General features: G+C 38.2%; 1 protein-coding gene across 1 annotated transcript in view; it reads right to left on the reverse strand.

Moving 5' to 3' along the window:
* LY75 (lymphocyte antigen 75) overlaps positions 1-24,335 on the reverse strand; it is a 45,567-nt gene that overhangs the window by 19,336 nt on the left and 1,896 nt on the right. The window contains 19 exon segments of the mRNA XM_018072555.2: positions 755-831; positions 1,666-1,730; positions 2,302-2,477; positions 2,725-2,760; positions 3,142-3,265; positions 4,635-4,706; positions 5,283-5,364; positions 10,691-10,833; positions 12,110-12,306; positions 12,486-12,658; positions 13,011-13,099; positions 14,340-14,450; positions 15,320-15,477; positions 16,143-16,331; positions 17,947-18,087; positions 19,580-19,690; positions 20,271-20,435; positions 20,690-20,863; positions 21,823-22,197. Coding sequence (XP_017928044.2) covers positions 755-831; positions 1,666-1,730; positions 2,302-2,477; positions 2,725-2,760; positions 3,142-3,265; positions 4,635-4,706; positions 5,283-5,364; positions 10,691-10,833; positions 12,110-12,306; positions 12,486-12,658; positions 13,011-13,099; positions 14,340-14,450; positions 15,320-15,477; positions 16,143-16,331; positions 17,947-18,087; positions 19,580-19,690; positions 20,271-20,435; positions 20,690-20,863; positions 21,823-22,197 — 2,658 coding nt within the window.

The raw sequence follows: 24,335 nt of genomic DNA on the forward strand, positions 1-24,335 counted from the left end.
AGAGGGTGTGACCTAAATGTCATTAAAGCCAAAAGGAATCCTTTAGCATCTACATAGAGAGCATCAAGCCTGCACTGCTTTACATGACTTCTACAGTAACTGGACTGACTTCCTATTCAAGAGCAATTTTTGGTTAATAGAGATGAAAACAGTTCAGCAGCATATATGTGAACGTTGGGAAAAATGTGATTTAAAGTCAAAATGGTAGTAGACAGGAGGAGTATCTTCTCCAGAGGTTATAAAGGAAAAGGAAATAAGCTTCAAGTACCACCAGCTGGCTTCTCCATTAATTTGTATAGCTCTTACAGTATGACTCCACTACTTAATGAAATTTGCACCTCCAGATGTATATATGGTTGCAGGCATGCAGTCAAACCTGCTTTAACTAACACAACTCTCAGACTTAAATTCCAGAGCTCAGGATACTTAGCATAAACATAGAAAGGTAGCCACCAAATCGAGATTTTACCTAATTAATGTATGTTGCAAAAAGAATGACAATCAGTCATCAAAATTTGTCATCTGAATTCAGGTTTGCCTCTGATCATCAAGAAATATTACCCATGGCTTCTACCATGAAGAGGTAATAAATGATTCAAAATTCAATCAGATTATCATGAAGAAGCCATTCACTCCTAATTCAATATCATTTGCATCCAATATAAGAATTTGGGCAGAATGGTAATTACTTCTTTTTAAAAAAAAAGTAAATATAGTAATGACAGATGGGGTAAAAAAATTAAAACAGCCTTACCTCTATACCAGTTCTTTTGAGAAACATACCAGCATTCTCTCAGGAATCTATCATGGAAGCGTGGAAATAACTGTAAACTGGATATAAATATTTTAGAGTTAATCTCCAATCCAATGTGACCTTCAAGGGGAAACTCTGATAGCAACAGAGTCAGTGCACACAGAAATTTGGGCTGGTAACTGTTTCTAGATGCCCTACAAAAACTAGACTAGGAATAAATACATGGTAGGTTCAGTAGGTATGTACCATGCTCAAATTAACTTTGTTGAGATGTGCAGAGTGAGGTTAGTTATCACCATGCTGAAATCAGAGCACATAGTCAGGACAAGTGAGGGAAATGGGCAATAACTCTGGTTTTCTTTTCACAGTAGTATATTCCTATAATATTTTGGAAAGTGAAGGACTTTCCTTCTAAGACGCCAGTGAATCTTCTCTGCAGCCATGAAGAGCATGAAGCAAGGCTTGCTGTGAGTCATCTCAACTCTACAGGACTATACTAAAAGCCCTCCAAGACTTAACTGAAAGAGTGATGTTTTAAACCAATTTCCTATTCCGTGTTCTCAGGTATTCCTCACATGTTTTCAAAGTCAACAGACAGGGCTTTTTGGTTTTGTCAGTTCTGCAAGTATTAACAGAACATAGAAGTGGATTTAAAAATCCAATAAAAGCATTTTAAAGATCAAGGGAATACATTAGCTACTAGGACTACAGATTTCAAGGATTCCCATGACAAGACTAAGGTCTCTAAAAATCCAAAAAAAACCAAAATCCAGAGGCTCTGATAGAGGCAAAAGAAATAGATTATTAATTCAGTTATTATTAAATTACTCTGAATCAACTATTCTAGTTAACTGTATTCTTGAAAAGCACACCAAGTTTGCAACAAAGCATCTTATAATTGTTCTACATACGGTGAATGATAGCTGTAGCCATAATCAATAAACTTCAGCCACCACTTCTGTTCACTGTTTGATAACTGTGGAAAAAAAACAAACCCCAGCATTTTATAACCCACAGAGACAGAGCTCCAGACTCTACTAAAGATAAAGCAATGACAAAATTAGTCACAGAGGTATTGAAACATTTTTGTAAGATTCCTTAGAAGGGTGTACTTTCATGCTATGAATACCACAAACCCCTTTCAGCAAAGCCTATCAGACCATCATGCATTAATAATTAAATCTTCTCACCAGGTGAAAAACTATGTCTTGTCCTGTGCATAAAATTAAGAACTGGCACAACTGTTAATGAAATATTTGCAGACAATGAGATGGTTATACAGTGGTCTTGTTATGACGCTTTTTATCCATTTGGAGGGGTTCGTTTTTTTTCATGTTTTTAAGTCTACTTTTCTATTTAAAAGTTTTTTTACAAGGCTGCCATTAAAATAATTCTCTTTTAATTCATCTTTTCCCTTTCAGTATAATTGAGAGGCCAAAAGGAAAAAGAAAGAAATTAGGGATTAACGTTTTGTTATATCGGAAAACCTGGCAAGAAAATTTCCCTACAGTGTAAAGTAACTGTTAAAAGAGATTACACCACCTTACCTTTTCTATTTGAGACAGTATTGCCCTGAGTTTAGGGTAAGACTCCACTGAGGCTAAATCACTATCATTTTTTTGACAGTAGAAAATAGCTTCCTGGTAGCTCAAATTCTTATCTGGTACAAACCACAGCTCTGCTCCATCAACAATAAGTGGGGCTCCATGAATTCCAATTTCATCTACGCGGAAGAAATATCACATGTGAAAGAAATCAATTCTGAAAAACTAATCCTTTTCTGAATGTAGTAAGAAATCTCAGTTTGACAGAGTCAACACTCTGCATTCTAAACTCTCTCAGAATCAAATTCTGTCCATCATAACCCTTCCTGATATCAAACAGGTATTGCAGCAGCAATGTAACAACACTAATAAAAGATATTGAGTATAAACAACCATAGTGGAAGAATACACAAGAAGTCCATTTACCTGGTATATACCACTCAGGTGTCTTTGGAGTGCTACCTGTCCAAAGGAAAAAAGGAACAGTCACTTAGAGTTCACCTTCTACCAAGACTGCAGCCACCAATAACGGAAGGGATGGTTAGTACTCATATTTCTCAGTATTCATGATGGAAAAAACAAAAGGAGAAGGAAATCACACACAGGTTTAATAGTTTAAAATGAGCTGATGTAAATTTAATGGAGTATTGCATACCTCTGTCTTAAACATCTCTGGGTTTTTTTAATCTCTCAAGCAGAATACAAGCATCTAAGTAGTGTATCTACCAGTATCCCACCACAACAAGAAAGCTTCATCCCCTGAAACATCTATTATTGGGCAATACTGACAACTCAGTTGTAATAAACTCTTTATATGAACAAATGGATGTAACTGCAGTTTACCTTTTGTTATCTGGCAGACCCATTCAAGTTTAGCTTCACAATCAAAAGGCCTGAAGTAAAATTCCAGGTCTCTGCCTTCATGGAAATAAAATCTCCAAAATGACCTCCGTGAAAACTGGGAGGTCTGTATAAAAGTAGAAACAGAGAACAGAGTTAGCACAGCATAGGCCTCTGAAATGTAGAATTACACTGTATTAAAAAAGTACTTTGCCAAAGTCAGTGTATTTTATGGTGTTGTTAGTCCCACAGTATATTTTGCAAAAAATAAACAGATACAACTGTAACTTCAACTGTAACTCCCCACATGAAGGAATTAGGTAAAGGCTTAAGGTCAGTTACATACAAATCTTTTCTAGCAATATTATTTCTTAGGGTTTCTGTGGCACACAGGATCTCATAGATGTTTGTTATTAAATTATCTATTGCCACTTGTTCCCCTGAAATGATTCTCATTTCTGCTGAAACTGGCACAGAAATAATCTTTCTTATTTAAGATTATTTCTTACAATCAAGCTTAAAGAACTGACTTCACTCTTGCTGATGTCTCCAGTAAGGAGAATTTCTTATCATCTGCTGAAATAACATGTCTATAACTAGCAGGTAGGAGAGGGAAGTTACTACATTCACAGCATTCCCTTCAAACCGCTCTCCTTAGTTTAAAATTTTTAGGAGCTCAGTGCTGAACCAGCTTCTCAAGTCTGGGGTAATGAACACAGCAGAAGAGACTGAGGGAAATGGCTGAGAACAGAAGCAAAGGGATGCAATTATCCTTTCCTTTATTAAGTCCTAAAAGCAGAGGTGGTTCTAATTACATTAAAAGGGATGGTACTGGAATGATATTGTAAAAAGTCAGGTGATGCTTCAGAAAAGTTAAAGGCCATTTTAAATCTCATGCCATCAAGACTAAATTAAGTAACAAAGAACATAATTAGGGATTAAGCAGAAGTCTGATATTTGAAATTAAAAACCAACATGGCACTTACAGTCAATTTCACCAGTAAACAAGGAAATAGGCAAAATAAACACAAACACATGCTCTATCCTGGCTACTGCATTCCCCTACTTCAGGTTTCAAACTTTTTCTTAATTTGCAGTTCAGAAAAACTAATTTAGATTTTAAAAAGTTACAGGTAGGGCTCTGCTTTTTTGTTTTAGATGCCATGATACGTCCCTAAGAGTTTAATATACTAGAGATACATAGTATGGCATTATGCAATAGCAAACAGCATTGTTACTAAAATATTTTGTAGTTAAAAAGGTTCAAAAGAAGTCTTATGAAAAGTTATCATTAGCACAGTGCTTGGTTCACAAAAAGCTATTTGAATAAGGATAATCAGTAACAGGTGTAGATTGATAAAGGGAACACTAGCAGCTTTTTCACTATGTTAAGAAAACATCTCAACCTAAATTCAATATACGCCTGGAGAAAGTATTTTTTGCAAGTACTTCCAAATAAAAATATGCATGTTGTTATTAAAAATCTTGAAACTAACCTTTAATGCAGCACAGTCTCTTGTATCATATTCATCTTCCAGATACTCGAGTGGCATAACAACACTAGTTACCTACATGGTGATGGACAGGATGAAAGAATCAGCAATGTTTGCTGTGGTAAACCCAAGAGAAAACCATTCAAACCTGGGGTCCCATTATGTTTATTACTATTAAAATATGTGTTGAATGGCAGTCGCTCGATCAATTTTGAGTCTCCATATCTGTTATTGTGTGGAGGGAAGAACTCACAATTTCAGGCAAACAAAACAATTACATTGAGGAAGATATTTTTGGAGAAGTCTGACATATCAAGGAGATGAACTGATAAACCTTCCCCTCTGTCTGCCAAGAAGACACCTTGTTCTCTCCACCAGCTCTTAGATGTTTACTACTATATTTCTATTAACTACTGCTATATTAAGTATTTTAATATAATGGAGACAGAAATCAGGTTAACCTTATAAAGATATGTTTGTAATTGGAAATCTGCCTGGATGATAGCTCTTAAGTGTACAATCTTCTTCTGAATTATTAATGTACTGAAGGATTTGCCATATTCTAATTACCATATTTATCAATTTACTTTCGATTCAACCCAAGTTGAAACAAATCAGGACATCATGTTTCCAGGTTAAAAGTTAACTTACGGGTTTATCATCACTCCACTGCCAGGTTCCTAAAGAATCTGGACTCCTCTTATTCATTCCAATCCATACCCATCTGTCATTGCTGTAAACAAATAAGACAAAAATCTTACGCCAAGCATATGGTTCAGCACATTTAATAAAAAGATTGACCTATGTCATGGCATTACTTATGATCAACCAGCTGTTGATCACAGAAACAAAGGTTTACTACTGCAAGTTGTAGCAGTTCAAAGAGAAAAGAGGTATAAGGGCTAGGACCTCTTCTGTACAGAAGAAAACTAGCTAACTCAGATAATTCCTTTGTTGGTTGAATCACCACTTCATCGGTTGTCACTTGATGTAAAGGTCTCTTTTCTACACTTTTCTTCCACAATCACACACAGAGTGTTTATATGCCTTGTTTCTCTTTCTCTTGTCCATCTTAGGCCATCTCTCTCTCCACCACCAGCTCAAATATACTCTTCCTCAAATCACACAAAAGCTTTTACTCACAAAGCACAACTGGCATCATATTTCCCTTAGCTTTGTCAGTGATATAAACACACCAAACATGGGCACCTATTTCAATTATGCACATTCATAAATGTGGTATAGACTTAAATAAGCACCTAACACCACCAATTTCAATGGTTGCATAAATGAGTGGCAATAGAAATTACAGTCCAGTCAGAACTGTCTTTTTTCCTACATTTCACTTCTTCACTTTTCATAAGCAAGGGATACTTAAATCCAAAATTTCAACTGTGCTCCAAGATACTAAGTTGCCTGAAAAAATGGGTTTACAATGTATATACTCAAATCTGCAGTAAGAACCTTTACCATACTCTTTGCTATTGCTTATGAATCTAAAGATTCTACAACAAAGTTAAATGTGCTAGTCAAACTGCAAGGTTAGCCTTGTATTGCAACTTCTCAAAGTATCGATTTTGTGCTAGTTACTGAAGTTTATGATAATTCACTCTAATTAGATGTTCTCCCCTGCCCAAGAAAGGCAACAGACACTTCTCTGAATGACAGTATCACATGGAAGCAGCAGAGAGGAGAAAGACCATGAGTTTTCTATGAAATCACACCCTACATGAAACCCTACTGCAAAAGAGCTGTGGAACAGGTACTCTCACCAAAGTAGTCTGACAGCAATAGTAAAGTATTGATGCCACAGTACAGGGCTCTTGTAAAACTGTATCAGGAGTACTAATTCCATAAATTCACATTGTATCAAATACAGAGAAGGAACACAGGACATTTGAGGAAATTAGAGTTCAGGCTATTAATAAGAATTAAAGATTTTCTTGTCCAGCCTTTACAAAGAAAGACAGGAAAAGGATATAATTATTCTTTTTAATATTTTAGGACACTAAACCCCCAAGAAGAGGAGCTATTTGAGCAAAAAGGACATCAAGTCTGAATGAACCACATCTCAGAAATAAATTTAGGCTCAAAAATGGAAAGAGATGTCTGACCAGCAGAGGTCAGAGTTTGGAAAAGGCTCCCAAAAAAGTAGTGCTGACAAACTTAACAAGGAGATTTAAAGTCAGAACTTGGAAAGTTTATGAAACTGACTTTATTACAAGGAGGGATGGACTCAGACCCAGGCTTACCCGCAATGTTATGAAATCATAAGGCAATGTTAAGAAAGTCTTTGATAAGGCTGTGCCACTAGCTTTTTACACATATGACCATAAAGATGCTAGATAGCCTGAAAATACTGATGGTGCAGCACCAGGAAAAACCTTAGCCCAGAGTATGTGGGCTAAGTACATGTAATCCTAGAAGGGCAATAGTATTTTATTTGGTAGAGTTCCCTTTAGCATCAGCCATTTGAGAAACTTGTTTCAAAAGGATTTGCAGTAATTTGCAGTAATTACCTGAGAATCTAGAGCAATTTTTCAAAGTCTGTCAACTTGTATTTGGCTTTTAGGTAATAAATAGACTTGAATTAAAAAAAAAAAAGTGTGCCAGGTCAAGAATTAGCTATTCTCCTACTTTACAATTACTGGCCTGCAAACAGAACCACATTTTCAGCTGACTAGGCTCTTACATATTAATGTACATATTTTGCTTCTTTTGGAACTGTTCAGACATGACCATGACTAATTCAGCAACTACTACACTATACCTGACAGTACTTTTATGCCTTTTGATATTCCTCTGAAATTATACTATCATCTCATCACAGGAAAGAATTCCAGCAACTATTTAAGAAAAATACGAATTAAGACTCTCTATTGTAACTAAGCTTGCAGCACGGAATTTGTTTGTGCTTCAGGCATCTGTCTTCTCACTGCAAAGCATTTAAAATCCATCCTACGGATTTGTATCAAAATGGATTTATCACTGCCAGAGTATTCTTTGAGCTACACTCCTGGAATTGTCTCTAAAACCTAGATTATCCTGTGTTTTAACCTAAAAAGTAGGTGCAATTTGTGCTTTACAATGGGCTCCACACTGATTAACGATGAAAGATCCTAAATCTCCAGCAATCCCTGCAGAATACTGGTGGCTTTTCTCTCACATAGAACTAAAACTTCATAAAAGTCAATGTTCTACAGGAGTGGATAAATACTGTGTAGACTGATGTAAAGGGACTATAAACCAGTAATTTTTCTAGTTGTATTCTAACTGCTGAAAGAGAAAAATTATTTTTTCTGTCCTTTATGTCAGCTCCAACACAAGATTAGGAGCCTCAGTGAAGTTATTGGGACTTGTAAGTCAATCTAGTTCTTGACGTGAGGTAATGTGTACATCTGGGCCAACTCATTAATGGTGCAATTTAAGGCACCATTTAATCTTAGGCAGCACTGGCCTAAATCTATGTATGAATCCCATCTAAACCTCTGTTCTTCCCCCTGTAACAGGCTACTGCACTAGCTAAATCACATCCTGCTAATTACCTACTCTTGAGTGGAAGAGAAGCTGAATTAATGCAATTACTACAGCCTGCATCTCAGCTTTACCGCTCTTTTAGCCAGCAGGTTAAGATCAGTTTTTTCTTTCAAACTCAAGTATTCATGAGGCTTTCTTGATTCAGAACAATTACAGCAGCAGAACTGTTCATATAAAAGGCAACTGATTTCTTTCTAGTAAGGTGTCCTCACTGAAATGTTATTTCTAACCAATCCAAGGTATTACCCTCCCTGTGTCCAGGGCTGCTGCCAGCTATAAGCTGCAGAATGCTCAAAACCACACTTCTAAAAGAATGGAAGTAACTGAACCAGATCTGTTCTGCCTGTATCATGTCCCTTCAAGTGAAAAGAGGTTCTCTCCTATTTCTTCCAGACAGGGGAAGGTTGGCAGGCAAAGTTCATTTTCCTTTCCAATGGCAATAGCCTGACTTGGCTGGAGCAATTCTAGCTCTTGTTTGCCTCTAAGGTGGAATCTGAGTAAAGAACAGAATGGACTAGGCAAGCTGCCCTTTTCCTGGTGAACCAAACTGACTCTTGCTAACATTTAAAAACAAATAATTCTCAATGAGTCACCAGAGAACTGTGCAAGGGGAAAAAACCCAAAACCAAAAGAGCAGAGGTGTGGCTCCTTCCCCAAGCCAAAATGAATGCACTGAATGAATATTCAAGGTCAGAGTTTGCACTGACTAAATACAGGGAATATGAACAAACTGCATGCCAGTGCACTCCAGAAGCTAATCACATCTAACATTACCTTAGGAAGATTTCTCCCAGTTAGCTAAGTTATTTGTTCTTGGTAAAATAATTCACTTGGTTTCCTATCTCCTTTCTCAAATGAGCTTAAGTTTCAGACACACTACCCTTGACACTTGACCTCCAAAATATGCTATGTAATCACCACCTCTGAGTAATATAAAAGCATAAATATCTTCAGCAATTATATTAGCTAAACAAACAAACATTACTTAAAATACTTCAGGCAATATCAAATATGTAGTATTCCAGTTCAGAATGTTCTGAAGTCCTGAAAAAGGGGTTAGCTCAGACAAAAATACTGTGTTTTCAGTTATATTTGACATGCGTAGTCACTGCAATGCTGACTGCAAAGTCAATTTATATTGGGCTCTGTATGTTGTCCCTTATCTTAAGTTCTGGTAAAATAAAATTGAAGTACTGGGACTTTCCTTCTTTCAGACTAAGTTCAAGTTTTCTGAAGTATGGGAAGGGCAGGAGCATTGTATATCAGCTGACTTCCTGGAATGACAGAAGTCTCCATCTTTAAACTCCTAACAAAAAAGTGGTCATTAGCTATAATTAATACCTCAGATGGTCTGCAAGCTGAAAAGCAGTTCCAAGTACTTGTAGGACAATAAAATGTTACTTCTCTATTCACATTTCACAGTAGATTAGGTACACTAAAACAAAATCTGTAATTGCAAAAGAGTCTAATAAGATATAGCTATAAATAATTTCTGCTCTGATTTTTATTTCAGGGACTTCAGTCAATTTAGCAAAGGAATCACAAGTGGCTTTTACACAAGCAAAACTCTCTATATATAGAGCATATGAGTTTGGTTTTTTCTCTTCTTAACAAAAACACTGAGTAATTTTCATGACTTCTGCACTTCTAAAAAAAGTCCACTGTCTTTTCAAGAAGGACTCTCTTCAGTCATCAGGTTTTAAAATTTAATCACAGTGTTGTGTGCTGGCAGCTTCTGATATAATCCTGATTTAGTTTGTTGATGAAAAAATTTAGATCACATAACTGGCAGCATTTGAGTTTAAGCTGGCAAAAGTTCTAAAAAACCAGGCTGTCAATCAAAAAAAACATATTACACAAGAATCTGACATCACACCAATGTCTAATAAAGCTTTGCAGTGACAGTTCATTTGATTAAAAATAGAGGTTTAAACTCATAAATTATGTAGCATTTAATTTGTTGATACCAGAAAACTCAGCCCACCCATCTAATGCCCATATAGTGTTATTGCAGTTATGCCAAAAGGGATCTGTGCCAACCAGATTGCTGGACACTACATTATGCATATTTTCAAAAGATAGCACCCAGTTTAGTCAAGAAGCATGAATAAAATATTTCATGAATAAAAATGAGGTGTAGCTGCAAAACTGGAATAATAATTTGTCTCTTAAGATTGTACCAGTAAAGAATAGGTACAACTACCATCTAGCTGTGCCAAAATTCAACATAAAGAAGGAAATACTTATTATAACAAGAGACTTAACTTGCTTTGAATATCTTCCATTACATAAATTTCTCTTTTCTTGTGCTGCCTCTAGCAATGTGAAATATTTACCCAAGCTGTATTCCCTTGACATTTTCCAGCAAGGCAGTTCAAATGCCACATCTAGCTGTTTTTACTGTGGGAAACACAGTTGCTGCACACTGTCTCATACTTGCCATTCGGGGTCAGCAGCAGCATTTGCGATCTACTGTAGAAAGTAACGGAAATCAAAATTTTAAAGCACAGCCAGTTTGTTACCTTATCATTTTTCTCAGGATAGAATGAAGTGCCTTGACTTCTTCTGAGTGACTAAAACTAGGCAGATGGCCTCCAAGTGCTTCACAGAACCTTTCTGCCTCTTCCCAGGTCCTGGTTCGCAGCACTCTTTCACTGTGGAAGAACTTCACAACAGCCAAACATCAGAGCAGAAAATGACACAAGTGACAGCGTTTTTAAAACATTCCTGGTACTACTCAAATGTGATCACCTGAGATTTAATAACCGGTATTTCCACAGGGAGAGAACGTCACTTTTTAATAATTTTTTTTCCAGTTTGTTTGACAACAGTCACACTCTGAAGTTTAGCTGACAAAATTTATTTCAAACTCAATATATTCCATATGACAGACTTTCTCTGTTTTTCTTTACCAGAAAGATTTTAGAAAACACCACCCAAGTCATTCCAAAACTGTAAGTCAAAGTGTAAGTTTTAAGGGATGCTGTTCTTTCAAATTTATCATGAACTGCAAAGCCTAATGTTCACTGAAACTGTGCTCGCTTGGGTGCTGCGGGTGAAGGAAGTTCTTTGGCACACCCTTTGCTACCTGTATGCATCAGAGTTGCAACTTTGGCTCATATCCCTCAGCTAACATTTCCACTTGATCCCCTTGGTTTCAGTCCAAGCCAATTCCCATCAGCTGGATCTCTCTGCACAGACATCCTGCATTTGGTCAACAACAGTTTTGGAGAATCTGCTAGGGCCAGCTGTCATGTCCATCAACTATGTGACAGGTATGCTGCACATCAGCTAGACCTACCCCTTCGGGATGCTTGCCCACACCCTTGTTATTCGAGCTGGGATTCCCCACTTTGCTACATGAGCTGTTTACAAGAGACAGTTCATTGCAGACACTGAGTCCAGAAATAATGAATAAACAACCCAATGAACAGTCTCAGTTTTAACTTCAGGCAATAACTTTCACTGTTAATAGGAGGAAAAAACCTGCATTTCTAAATACAAACTTGTTTAAGCCATTCCAGCTAACAGTTCAGCTGCTTATTTCCACTGTTCACTTCAAAAACAGTAAAATGCAATTGAGGCTGCACATTTTTTATATCCACACTCATACCAGAGAAAATCCCATCTCTCCTGTCTACACTGTTAAGAGTACAGAAAGGAAAAGAACAAGGGCAGGTGATGCAAAGTGCTTTCCTTCCCTATTCAGGTGTCTCCGCATGCAAGTTGGCAGCAGGGTATGATATGGGTACAGCACCCTCCAACAGCAACAGGCTCCTGAGACGGCAGCACAGGGCAAATGCTGTAGCATCAAAACCAATTCCCCCTCCTGGTGTAAAACACCTTTAAGATACACTTCAGAGCAGCTATGCGCCACATAATCACACACTTGCTCCAAGACAGTAACAAGTAATTAAAATCAAACAGGAATAACATTTTACCTTGTAGCAGGCAAGGCCTGATCCATTGTGCCACCCAGGGGGACAGGGATCAGTTGGCTTTGGTAGCACTTCTGGCTCCTTGGGCTGCCCAATATATTTTTTGCAGATCGAAAACGCTTTAGTGGTTTTACAGTCCTTAGTTTCCCACTTTCCAAGAGAATTTCCATTGGACATGGCCACACATCCTCCTGAAAACTCTAAGATAAAAGCCACGAAAAACACATTTAAAACCATTGGCTGGTTTTCCCAAAAAAACCTGACATATTTGTGATTTACTATTTTATTTCATGCCTGGAGTTCTGTGACATGGTACTCCATTGCTTGCTCAATCAAAAAAAATAGTATTTTTATGTATTTTTTTAATTTTCAAACTTACCTGGTTGCAAGGAATTCCAGTTAGAGTATGTCACAGCTTCAGTTTTTTCCCCATTCACTGTACCCCAGGAATATATTCCTGATTGGCTAATATCCTGCAAACCAGTCCAGAAATATTTTTCTTCAACTTTGGTGTGTTTTCTCATCAGACTGTTTATAAATTCTTGCTCAAATCTGAAAATTCACAGATTGAGCTGAGTCAATATTTGAAAGATATCTGAAACTACTGAGACAATTCGAAAAATAGGCGTATTACTACATGAGTCAGTTCAAGCAGTTGTCCAGGCAGTCCTGTATTCAACATGTGGTCTCTAGGCTGGGAATTCTCATGCTTCCAAGAAGGTTTCATGTTGTAAGTTTACCACAGTCACACCAAACACTAATTTTCACTAGTTCTCAGCAAAAGCAATTCTCTCCCTACTTTTTCTTTATGAACCATTAGTTAGCACACCAAGGTTTTAATCTCTGATCTTTTCCTCCAGGATTGTACTGTTAAACCTGCCTATAAGTTACAAATGTGCTTTACCTGTTCATCACTGTAAGATTGCACCGTGTTCCAAATGAAACTTCCGTTTTATCGATCCTGTAACAGTAGTTCCCGTGTCTCTCCCATCCCTGGTTAGAGAACAAAAACCACATTTGTACAAAACAATCTAATTTAGGCATTACCTACAGGAGAAAATAAATCATTGCCAACATTGCTGATGCCACAAGCTGGCACATCATAAACAAGAAAGAAATGCAGTGTGTCGCAGCATGTCACATACAAGGTCCAGTATCATCAACTCTTCAGATTCACAGTTGTAAGAAATAATGCAGCCACAGGAATAAAATACACCACTGTTTTAGCTTGCCTGTGCAGAGTCTTCTGACCACTACGTACATTTACAGAGAGAAACACAAGGACAACAGCATAGTCCTATTCAAAACAATAGGAGTTTTCATGCTGTTCCACCAACGCCAGGATTCAAACAGAGGAATACTAAGAGGGCATTACTAGTGTTTCTTTACTTCTGAGAAAAAAAGGATGAACTTACAAAATTTCTCTATTATTCAAACACTTATCCCCATATTTACACTGAAATTTCAAGACACATTAACGTGTTAACTCTTTTCTAGCCTACCAATGCCATTGGTGTCTGAACAGCACTTAAAGCTGTAACTCTACATGCTAGAGGTCTCTGAAAAGACAGTGAAAAGTACCCCAAGGTTGCGCAGGAAGAAAGATATGGGATAAACATTTTTCCTGTTGCAAGTAATGTGCCACACAAGACTGAACCAAATAACTCTGAAGTAGCTAGTAATACCATCCTAAGCTTGTTCGAAAGACAAGAGACTTCTTTTTAAGCCTTATTTGTGCTGTAACATGTTATACCTTAAAAAAAAAAAGGCAAAACAACCAAACCCCTCCCACCTTTATTCAAGTCACAGAACAAAAATGAGAGCCTAGTGATGTGTAACAGAAACCTAATCTCTGTTAACAATCTTTGCATATCTTTATGTTGCAAAGTGCTTATCTTAAATTTTAAAACATATTTAAAGCATAAACCGCAGAACAAACGGTGTTATCAATAACATTTCTAATTTGTTTTTTCAAACAAATAAATAAAACACAACATCTCCTGGGTCCAGGTTCGTAATACTTTCATCAATAAACAGGTTGATAATACATCCAGAGCCTGCTTAGGAGAATCTGAAATTTAGCTCATGCTATACACATGTCCTTTCCCAGCTAAAACGTTTCACAGATTTTACTGAATGGACAAGAATGAAATGGAAGTAGAGGAAGTAAGTGCTTTTAGGCAGATTTTAGCTTTCTGAACCAAGTGACAGTAAAAGAAATGCAGGCTATTACCTCTTCCAGTGAACATCTTTCATCTGATTTTGTTTCATTCAGAATCTCTCCTTCTTTCTTGCAAACATATTTCAATTTTTCTTCACAGGATTTCACTCTCCACTGTCCCAACTATAAGAATGAAAGGAAAAAAATATTTTAAATTCTAACATCTTTCAATTTCCATGTTTGCAGGGGTTGAGTTTCCACAAGGGGAAAGCCAAAATGCCTCTACCATAAATATTTGGGCGAGATGTCCTGGGTTGTATGCATAGGCGCATGTTTGGAAGGGAGAGAGAAAGCTGGCACATGCGGAGATGGAAGGATTCTGGATCACATCCAAAAGGGAAAGAAAAGGCCAGGGTGGTGCCAACTCTCTTAGATCAGGAAGGGAATGGGTGCAGGAGATCTGCTCAGATTGCTGTGGAAGCAGCTTAGACACAGCTCACAGGAGCTGAGCACATGAGATCCAATGGCTCACCCCACTTTTCTGCTGAATCTGGATAGGATATAACCCGCTTCCCATTATCCTAGTGATCTCTTTCCTTCACCCAGTCCTTCCTTCCTCTACACTGTATAGCCTCAGTGTCTGTCCTCTCCTCTTACCAAGGTATCTCACTACCCATCCTCACACTGGGTGGCCCAAATTGGTCCTGAAGACGGCTGAACCCAGCTTTTCCTTTCAATAGTTTGCCCCACCCCCTTCCTAGCTCTCTACCAGAGACATGCAAGAATACATTAACCCAAAACACAGTGACAAGGACAACCGTCTGGCCAACAGTAGTGACAGTCTCAGAGCTGTGAGTCATTTCTTCCATTCTTTCCAGTACACAGCTAGCAAGTTTTGGTTAAATAATTTAAAGCAATTTGCTCGTAGAAAAATGATTACATGTATTTTAAAGATTATTCCAGAAATAAGATCAGTTATCTGCTTTATCCCCCTCCTTGGCTTTCACACACATCAATGTCACCTCTACTACGATGTAACACTGTGTTCCTACCTTGCCTGAATATGACACACAGTTAGGAGTGCTGTTAAAAGGAACTTTTGGTTCATTCTGATCCCAATATGTAAAAACCACAGTCGAACGATCTGACCATTTGAACAAGGTTGGCACATCTTCATTCCTAAGACCCATCCACATTTCTTCTTCTGCATCTGCAATTTAAAATTAGGACAACACTGTAGTTTCAAAATGATATTCAAACTAATAGGAAAGGAATGTGACATCAGCAAAATTAATATTTTTATCACTATACTGTGCTGATTTTTTTTCTTACAGTGAAAAAGGGTATTTGAGACAAGCACAATGTATTATTATCTTGTTTCTTAACTTATATTCTTGATTGTGAGTTTCACAGAGAACATAACAAAAAGAAAAAAAAATTCCACAAACAGAAATAACAAACACATAAGCAAAATGAAGCTGAACCAAATTTAATTTTACGAGTGTAGACAAAGATGTAACACTGAAGAGAGCAGATAATATTTATTAGTTCAGTGCTCCAGTAGTCAAAATATTGACCCAATTATCTACTATTCTCTTTGAATGAGAAAATAAAACACAAAGTACTAAGAAACTAGAAGTAGGTTAGCCCAGTAAATAAATAAATAAATCAATAAATCAAACCAAAACAAGGGCTAACATAGAGGGCCTGGATCTGAACAGCAACATTCAGCACCAGTCTCAGTACACCTACAGAATGAACACCTACATTTAAAAGCAAGAGGTCATGACAAGCTTATACTAGAACATGGAAAGCAGTTTCTAATTTGTGGTGTGCAGCACTTAATGCTTGACCTTTACAACTATCTCAACTCACCATTATGAAGCTTTGTAACAACCAGTTCAACATCTGCTAATGAGTGTATGCTGATGAGGTTACTCTTATTTGCTTTGCACAACTCATCTGCCACGCTCCAAGGTGATGGGTTATTTATCAGCATGTAGCAAGAGCCATCATAGGGAAGCCAGCCCGAATCACAGCGAGTATCCAAGTGTCTCCAATCCTCTAATAATGAAGAGAAATGGAATTAGAGGCTTTTGTTTTACTTCGAGTAGTGCAAGGGGTTGGCTTTAAATCCAGCAGCACCTTGAAAACAGCCAGAATGCAGCAATCAGAATATGTTAGCATCTCTTCAGAGCTAATTTTTTAAGAAAGGGTCACAGTTTAGTCAAACAAATAGACTTCAAAGAGCAGCACTATGAGGACTCATATTTTGGGGCCATGAAGTAGGCAGAAGGAGAAAGAAGTTAGTGTGAGTGCAAGTAAAAAGCAAGAATGCATTACATTAAGCTTAAGCCATAATGTAAGCAAAAGGTTCAAAAGTAGTTGTAAGCAAGATTTCAAAAGCAACTAACGACAAATCAAGATAAGTCACTGCAGGACTGCAGCACACAACTCAACAAATACTTAGTTTTAAGTTTGTTTTTTTTTCTCAAGATATTCAAGAATTCAAATTGGTTTTAATGCATGTTGAAAAGGTATATACTAACAGCCTTTCTGGTTCAAAGCACACTATAAAACACTCCAATCACAGGAATTTTGTTTTTTAATTAATAATACACTATATAAACACTGGTAATACCTCCACATACCCCACTGAGGAGCAAGAGAACAGATAAGAATTATTATTGGCAACTAGTTTTCAGGGGATCATTTGGAAATTTGAACCAGTTTAGTCAAATTTAAATTGATTCCTACTTTTTCCTCAAAGGCACACACCTTTCCAGGGGGAGCTGGAGAGAACATGGCTTAGTCAGAGACACTCCATGACACTTTCCACCTCCACAACACTGCTTCTTCATCCCTCTTATGCCCTAGTCCTCCCCATTATCCAAGGACAATTACCTTCCAGTAAAAGTTTTTGCAGGAGATCTCTGCAAGCATGAGCCCTGGAAATTCAATAAGGCCAAAGCATGCATGGAAGAACAGGTCATAGATATGGGAAGGGTTGGACATCCAGGTGAAGGTAAATGTCCAAAAGCATGGAAGCAGTTCTATGTCACAGCTGGACACCATATCCTGAAAGTCTGTATATGTGTGTGCAGGTAAGGAGAAGGGAATAATTATCTCATAAGAGCTGTTATGGGTCCAGTAAAGGGTACACACTGGGAAAGCTACCACTTCTTACGCTCTGATTTCCAGTGCTGGGCCTGGTTTCAAAGGATAGTAAGGTTATTTAACTACTTCTATTTTAATTCAACAGAGTTTGATCCAACACCCAGGTAAGTCCCACTTTATTTTAATACACACCAAGAGTGAGAGAAACAGGCTTAAAGCAAAGATGAAAAGGTTCAAGGTGCAACTGCCAGTTCCAGACTTCCAGCAACACAAGAAAGAAGGCAAAAGCCTTTGAGGAAAATGTGATGAAAAGGGCAGGACTGTGCTGCAAAATGCTTTCTGTGTGAACAAGAAAGCTGCAAAAAATAAAAACTGTTTGTGATGCATCATCTTGACACTGGAGAAACAGAGTTTGCTTCTGCTCTGCTAAGCAACCCAAAGCTGTTGAGAAAATGTTTTGGCAGAGTTGCCTAAGAAGGCTTGTGGAGGGAAAAAAAAGACTCCATAAGTGAACATTATACTCATATTAACATACAAAACTCAAAAATGCAAACTGTCCTACCTGGGAGGCTTGAAACTTCACTGAGCGACTTCTTGCAAGTATATGGAAGTTGAGTCCCACAATGGTAACTCTGCCACTGACCTGAAGCAGCATTCATCACCACACAACTAGTCCCATCCAGTGGGGACAAACTCTGCATATCTATAAAAACAGAGTAACACAAGTCATCAAACAGTATAGCAGAAAATGCTTCATTTTACTACTGCTTTTCAATACAAGAATAACACACTTTACAGCACCTTGTATTTGAAGAAAACTTGCATCAAATGAAAGCACTTGTCCTACCATAGGAACTGGTGGAAGTTTTTTCTAAGAAAGTTTCAGAATCAAGGAATCTGGACTTCTTTTCCAATGTTTAATCATAGAACCAGGAGGAATGTTCTATTTACAATACAACAAACACTTGGCCAAGCACTTTCCCAGACTAGAAATATCTCAGGGGAGAACTGTTTTTGCAGCCCTCAGTTTCCTTTGGCAGTTCCTTTGGCAGTCCTTTCCCACCCTCACTCCAAGCACAGCTCTGCACTTTCTTTCAATGCTAACCATAACCCTTACTTTTACAGAAATCTTAGGCAAGGCCCCAAATTAGAAATATCACAGAAAATATCTTCTTTTTTTGCAGTCCCCAGCTTTCCTTGAAGCTCCTTTCCTAAAAGAACTTTTTGGCTGTGACCTACACAGAGCACCCAAGCTCTCCCTGTACTAGTTATGGTAAAGTATTTTCACCAGAGCAGTAAATATTAGTATGTATGCTATGACTGCAAACTAAATTATGCCACTGTAGCTCAGGATAGTCTTGCCTCTAGCTCTGTATTACAGTCCTACAGTGTGATCACAGTTCCAGAAGAAGGTGCAGCCAGTAGTACAAGCAGCAAAGTTCTTAACCTTTCCAAAAGACAGACCACATTTGAAAAATCTCACAGAAATTACTTAGTAAAGCTTTCAAAGAAGTAACAGAAACCCCTTATCAACTTTTCACAGAATTCCTGTTGCAGCACTATTCTAGAAGGTAAAGGAAAAAAGAGAATTCCACTTAAAAAAGCTCAAATTCAGCTTGAGTAACAGAACAGTATTAGCTTCAGTATTCCTGATCATTATTTCTCCAGGATTCTCATATATATCCACGACATATTTGTGCAAATATTACAAATTCATTCTGAAAATTCCTAACAAACAAGAGTCTCACCAACACTACCAGGAACTTTGGAGTAATTAAAAAAGGTTTTTCAAAGGTTTAGGTTTTATACTCCTTTCATCTTCACCTTGAAACAAATTTAAGTAACCTTGAAGTTTAAAAACACAAGTTAAGCTTCTAAGTAATGTCAGTCCTTGTGCACACACCAACAATCATAATATTTGAGGAAAGTCAATGCCATTCTGTCAGTGGGAGGAGAAATTCAGCAGCTAGGAGAGCTGTGGATTCTTTACTAATATGGATTTTAAAGATACTATTTAAGTTTTACATTTTTAGAGATTTATTAATCTAATCAGCCATAAATATAGAATGTGAATGGAAAGATTCACTGGCTAGGAGGAAAAGATGCTTCTGAAAATGGAATGAGAAGGGAAAAAAAACCCATAAAATACTAGTTACTGTTGTGAATATTGTTAATACCACCAGAAATATCAGTACCTGGATGCCAGTTGACAAAATTCAAAGGTTTGTGATCTGACCACTGCCAACCTCCAGAAACGTCCAGTTGATTTAAGCCAATCCAGAAGATCTCAGCAATGTCATCCTTGGCTAGAGATTTTTTTTTAAAGAAAACCATTAGTATAAAATATTCATCTTTTATTGGTCTCCTTGAAATTAAAAATGTGATCTGAAATGGTATGCATTTAAGGAAAGAAAGATTGCTACTACAATCAGACATGCAAACTTTCTTGAACTGATGAGAAATTCATCCACACAAGCCTTCCCTCCCAATGCCTTCAGATGTTTCTCATTTGGTTTTACAGTCCCAGAGGCACATGGATAATTCCTCCAGGCCAAGACTGAACATCAGTGAGGGCAATTTCATAACAAGTGAGTAACATGCTGCTAAAACACCAACTGTCACTCTGGCCTGTATTTGAGATTCTGGGGACATTCCTCATTACAAATATGAACAGCTAAGCGCTACAATGAAATCATACAGATAAATTTAAAAAACGCCATAAAGTGAGATCAGCACCTTAGTTTTGCTACACAAATGAAAACCAAAACATTTTAAGTACAATCAAGTTTTAATCCAGAATTTTAGGATAGAAATTAAAATGCTGCCTCCACTTCATGTTAATTTATCAAGATTTCCTGATATTTGTATGTGAATAATTACACCTACCTTGTATGTAACTTAATTCAGATGCATCTTGGATGCTAAGTAAATCTCCTCCTTGCCTTTGACATGAAATATAAGCTTCCTTCCAAGAAAGAGCAGACTGTGTATTAAACTGGTAGCAATTTTTAGACCCTGGATCCTGTTCCCAGATATCATGACAGCCATCCTCTGTTTAAAGGAAGCAGAAGGTACTTGTAACCACAACTGTATGGAAACATTATGAACGTTTCAAAAGAAAAACTTTTGAATATTGAAGATCTATTGACTTTTATATCAGTCATCAAAAATACTGCAGAGTAAGTCAATGCTGCAATAGAAAAGCTTTTAACCAGCTTAACAGCAACACGCTACACCGAGGTGGAGCCGCACATATGTGAGGTGACAGAACACTTTTAGGATGTCTATTTAGAAATCCAACATGCCTGGTTGTAAGCAGATTCCCCATTTTCCATCACGAGCGTAGTCTTCAGATGTGGCACACCATTTCCCACCCCCATGGGTTCCATCCTGAACGCAGTCATGATGCCACGTCTTATTATACAGAAAGGGGAACTCACAGGGTTTTCCATATGAGTTGCCATCTTTGGTATAAACCTCTGCAGGAAAAAAAAAAAGAACAAAAGAAGTAAATACACAAGATGCCCAGGGATGGAAAGGGCAGCAAAATGCTTCTGTTTGTACAGACACAGTTAACTTAAAACCATGCAAATCACACTTGTGATCTTAAAATACCGTATCTTGTTGTTACAGATAATATACAGCAATGCCAGAACTGAAACAAATTATACAAAAATATTTTTCTGTACTTTTTCTTCTGAGAAACAGCAAAAACTTGTTTCCCCCAACCTGGTAAGTTAGGGATAAATTCACTGTCCTATTGAAATCTGGGTGGTTTGCACAGAGTCCTTCAGAACAAGGCTCTAGGAATCAACACACACAGGAGGGGGAAAACATTTCAAATTGGAGCCTACTGGGCTCTTTAGACTGGCCACTTTGAACAATTCAAATACAAAGAAAATTCTGCCTTTAAATATGGTAAACCAAGCTTTCACCACTTCTTCCAGCAAGCATGAGATTTCCAATGAGACTGGCTTCCATGGCAAGTGGACAGACTATCACACCAAAGCGAATGGATTGCTCCTGACAGTCCAGCAGGCTGCGAGCTAGCAGCGTGCTCTGGACTTGACTGTACAGCTACCAGCAAAGCAAATAAACTCTGCAAACAGCAAAATTCCTATGATGGTGAAGAGGACAGTGTCAGTTCTGATAGAAGGTGTATGATATTTCATAATTAAATATGTTTGCGCTCAAATACGGTGGGAGGGATTTAAACCTGCAAAGAAAGACACTCGATAACACAACTTCTGCAGTCGTGCATGGTTATTTTTATTAAAGACCACTGAAGTTTCAAATTCAATATCAGTATCTCTCCACAGCAAAACATTCTATTGCTTTACTGATCAGTCTTTTCACATGATTAACTTGTCAGCACAGACATACTCAAAAAGCCCTTAACAAATAAAAAATCTCCAAACCCCTGTAAAAACTTACTTACCATAGTAAAGGTATTGACATATATCACTGGAGGAATTGCTGCTTCTCCACTGGTCTGTTGCATTTATGCTTGCAGTCACATAGGTATTCTTGACAGTCACTTTGTACTGAGATGCACCAACGATGGAAGCATCAGCACATCGCCACCACAGCATTAATTCTGAGTTACAATCAACCATTTTCAGTCGAGACACTGATTTTGTGAATATATCAAGTCCCAGGCACTGCTTGGACCCCAAGTGAAAGAGGCGATTCTGGGATACCCATTTCCATAAAGCTTCACTTGTCTCCCTGCAGTCATCTATCACTATCCGCGAGTTTTTAACTTGTATGCACTTGTTCTCTTTGTCATGGCGAATGGTAAAAGCATCATTGCCTGTGTAAGAACAAAAAAAAATATCCACATACGGCTATGATTCAGCATCATTTACACAGGAAGGTCATTTTTAAAAGAGTAATTGCATTCTGAGAGATGCTACCAGAAAAGTACAGCAACTGCTGTTCGTACATAAAACTACCTCTTTCGTATAAGCCACATTCAGTACATTTTAATATTCAGTGAGTACCCTTTACTTCCAGGGAAAAAGAGCTCTTTCAAAGTCTTTATAAGAAGAGAGACAAAATGAGACTTCTAAGTCCAATTCTATTGATGAGAATTCTTCCTTTTTATTTAACATATACTGATTGGATCAACCCCTGATAATTTTGCAAGCTTACTAGGTAAAGTATCTAGTCTTCATGGCTATCTACAAGTTACACACTACAGATACCATAAAATGTAACTAATAATAATCTTCACTTAGTAAGCACTTATGTTTTTTTTAACTGCTATCATGTATGATACACAGCATGACAGGTTTACGTGTGAACCAGTTTGTGGGTGCAACTGCAGTATTACTACAATAACTGGCACTGCTTTGGGGAAAGGGTTTTAGAAAGAGGATACCACCAAAGATGACAAAGATTATCCCACCAGAGATTAGGAGTATCATTTAAAAAATTATATAAGCACCCTAGTTTCATTTTCAGTTGTGACAAGTTTCATTTTCAGTTGTGATGCAGTATGTCTTAAAAAAGAAAAAAAAAGCACAGTATACAACTTAAAAAATATATGGATCACCCTACTCTTACAAGCTAACACATCTGCCAGTACAACAACACTTCTGACAAGCGGCAGTAGGTTTAAGCTAACCACGAAAAAAACGACCTAAAGCTATTTCTGTGCCACCATAAAGATGGCTTCACAGCATAAAACTTTCACTGACCAGGCTCATATGGACCTTGGCTGTCCCAGACCCACAAAGCTATTTCTCTGCTGCTTAAATAAGGAATCTGCTGAGTAGTGTTTTGTATTTAATAGCAATGCACTGTCAATCACATTCCTACTGCATTTTTCTATTATGAGTTAATAACAGGTTTGGCTGAACAGCAAGGAAAATATTCAGTGATGTTATGCAGTGAATTTTACCACTACTTCCCAGTATACTCATGAATTTTTCCCTGTGTAAGTGCCAAATAGTATCTAAATAGTACTGAGCTGGTGGCACTGCAAAGAAGAACCTCTAAGTCAGCCACCTACTGCAGCGACTATTTCTAAATAGCACCTTTCAACCAACTGTCCCTGTCAGCCTTTTAACTAAGACATTTTAACAAACAAACCCACTTTTGTGGTACCTTTCACGGCTGTGCTTTTCCGGCACTATATCTGCTTTTTGCTTTTTATTCTCCCCTCATGACTTTTTTCCTTTTTTCGATTTCTTGTGAGAAGAGGCTGAAAACACGTTACATCTTCTTTCACTTCTTCCCCCACAACCCTCATGCTGATGTCAAGTAGAAAACCACTTTTTAAAACCTTCACAGAAAAACTGCTGGTGCTGTCTCATCAGATCTCTCTGTACAGCAATTTCTTAATACCCAATTAGTCCAGTTCAACACTCCCGGACATGAAGTTTTACTTGACGTCTTCAGCTAAAAACCTTACCCGGTTACTAACATAGGATATAAAAAATACGTCAGCTGCAACTAGTTAGTGAACTGAGCTCAACTTGCTTCCCAGTAGCTCTCACCAAGCCGTGGCTTTGGCTCACAAGAATTTGCTCAACGTGAACTTTTCCACCTGCTTTCGGACAAGGGGAAGCCTCCTTCCTGCCTCTCCCTGCGCACAAAGTGGGGGGTAACGGGGACGGCGGGACGCCCTACCGGGGACCCGCCCGGGTCGGGGTTATTCCTCTCCCCGAGGTGTCCGGCCAAAGGCCTCGGCCCGGCCCGGGGCGGCCCCGGCCCCGCGGGCACCTTCGGGAACGTGGCAGCCGAGGCCGGCGGGGCAGCACCGGCTTTCGCGCCGCCCCGGGCGAAGCGCACGGACCGTGAGGGAAATTCGGGGTTTTGCCTGCCTTTTTCTCTGTTCCTACTAAGTTTCCCAGGTTGTTTCCACGCAGTCGGACTTTGCCGCCCGGCGGAGCGGCCGAAACGGAAGGCCCGTCCCAGCGCCTCCTCAGCCGCTCCGCCGCCGGC

Source organism: Manacus vitellinus, unplaced genomic scaffold (genome assembly GCF_001715985.3).
Source record: "Manacus vitellinus isolate BGI_N305 unplaced genomic scaffold, ASM171598v3 scaffold_22_pilon, whole genome shotgun sequence".
NCBI classification, from domain to species: domain Eukaryota; kingdom Metazoa; phylum Chordata; class Aves; order Passeriformes; family Pipridae; genus Manacus; species Manacus vitellinus.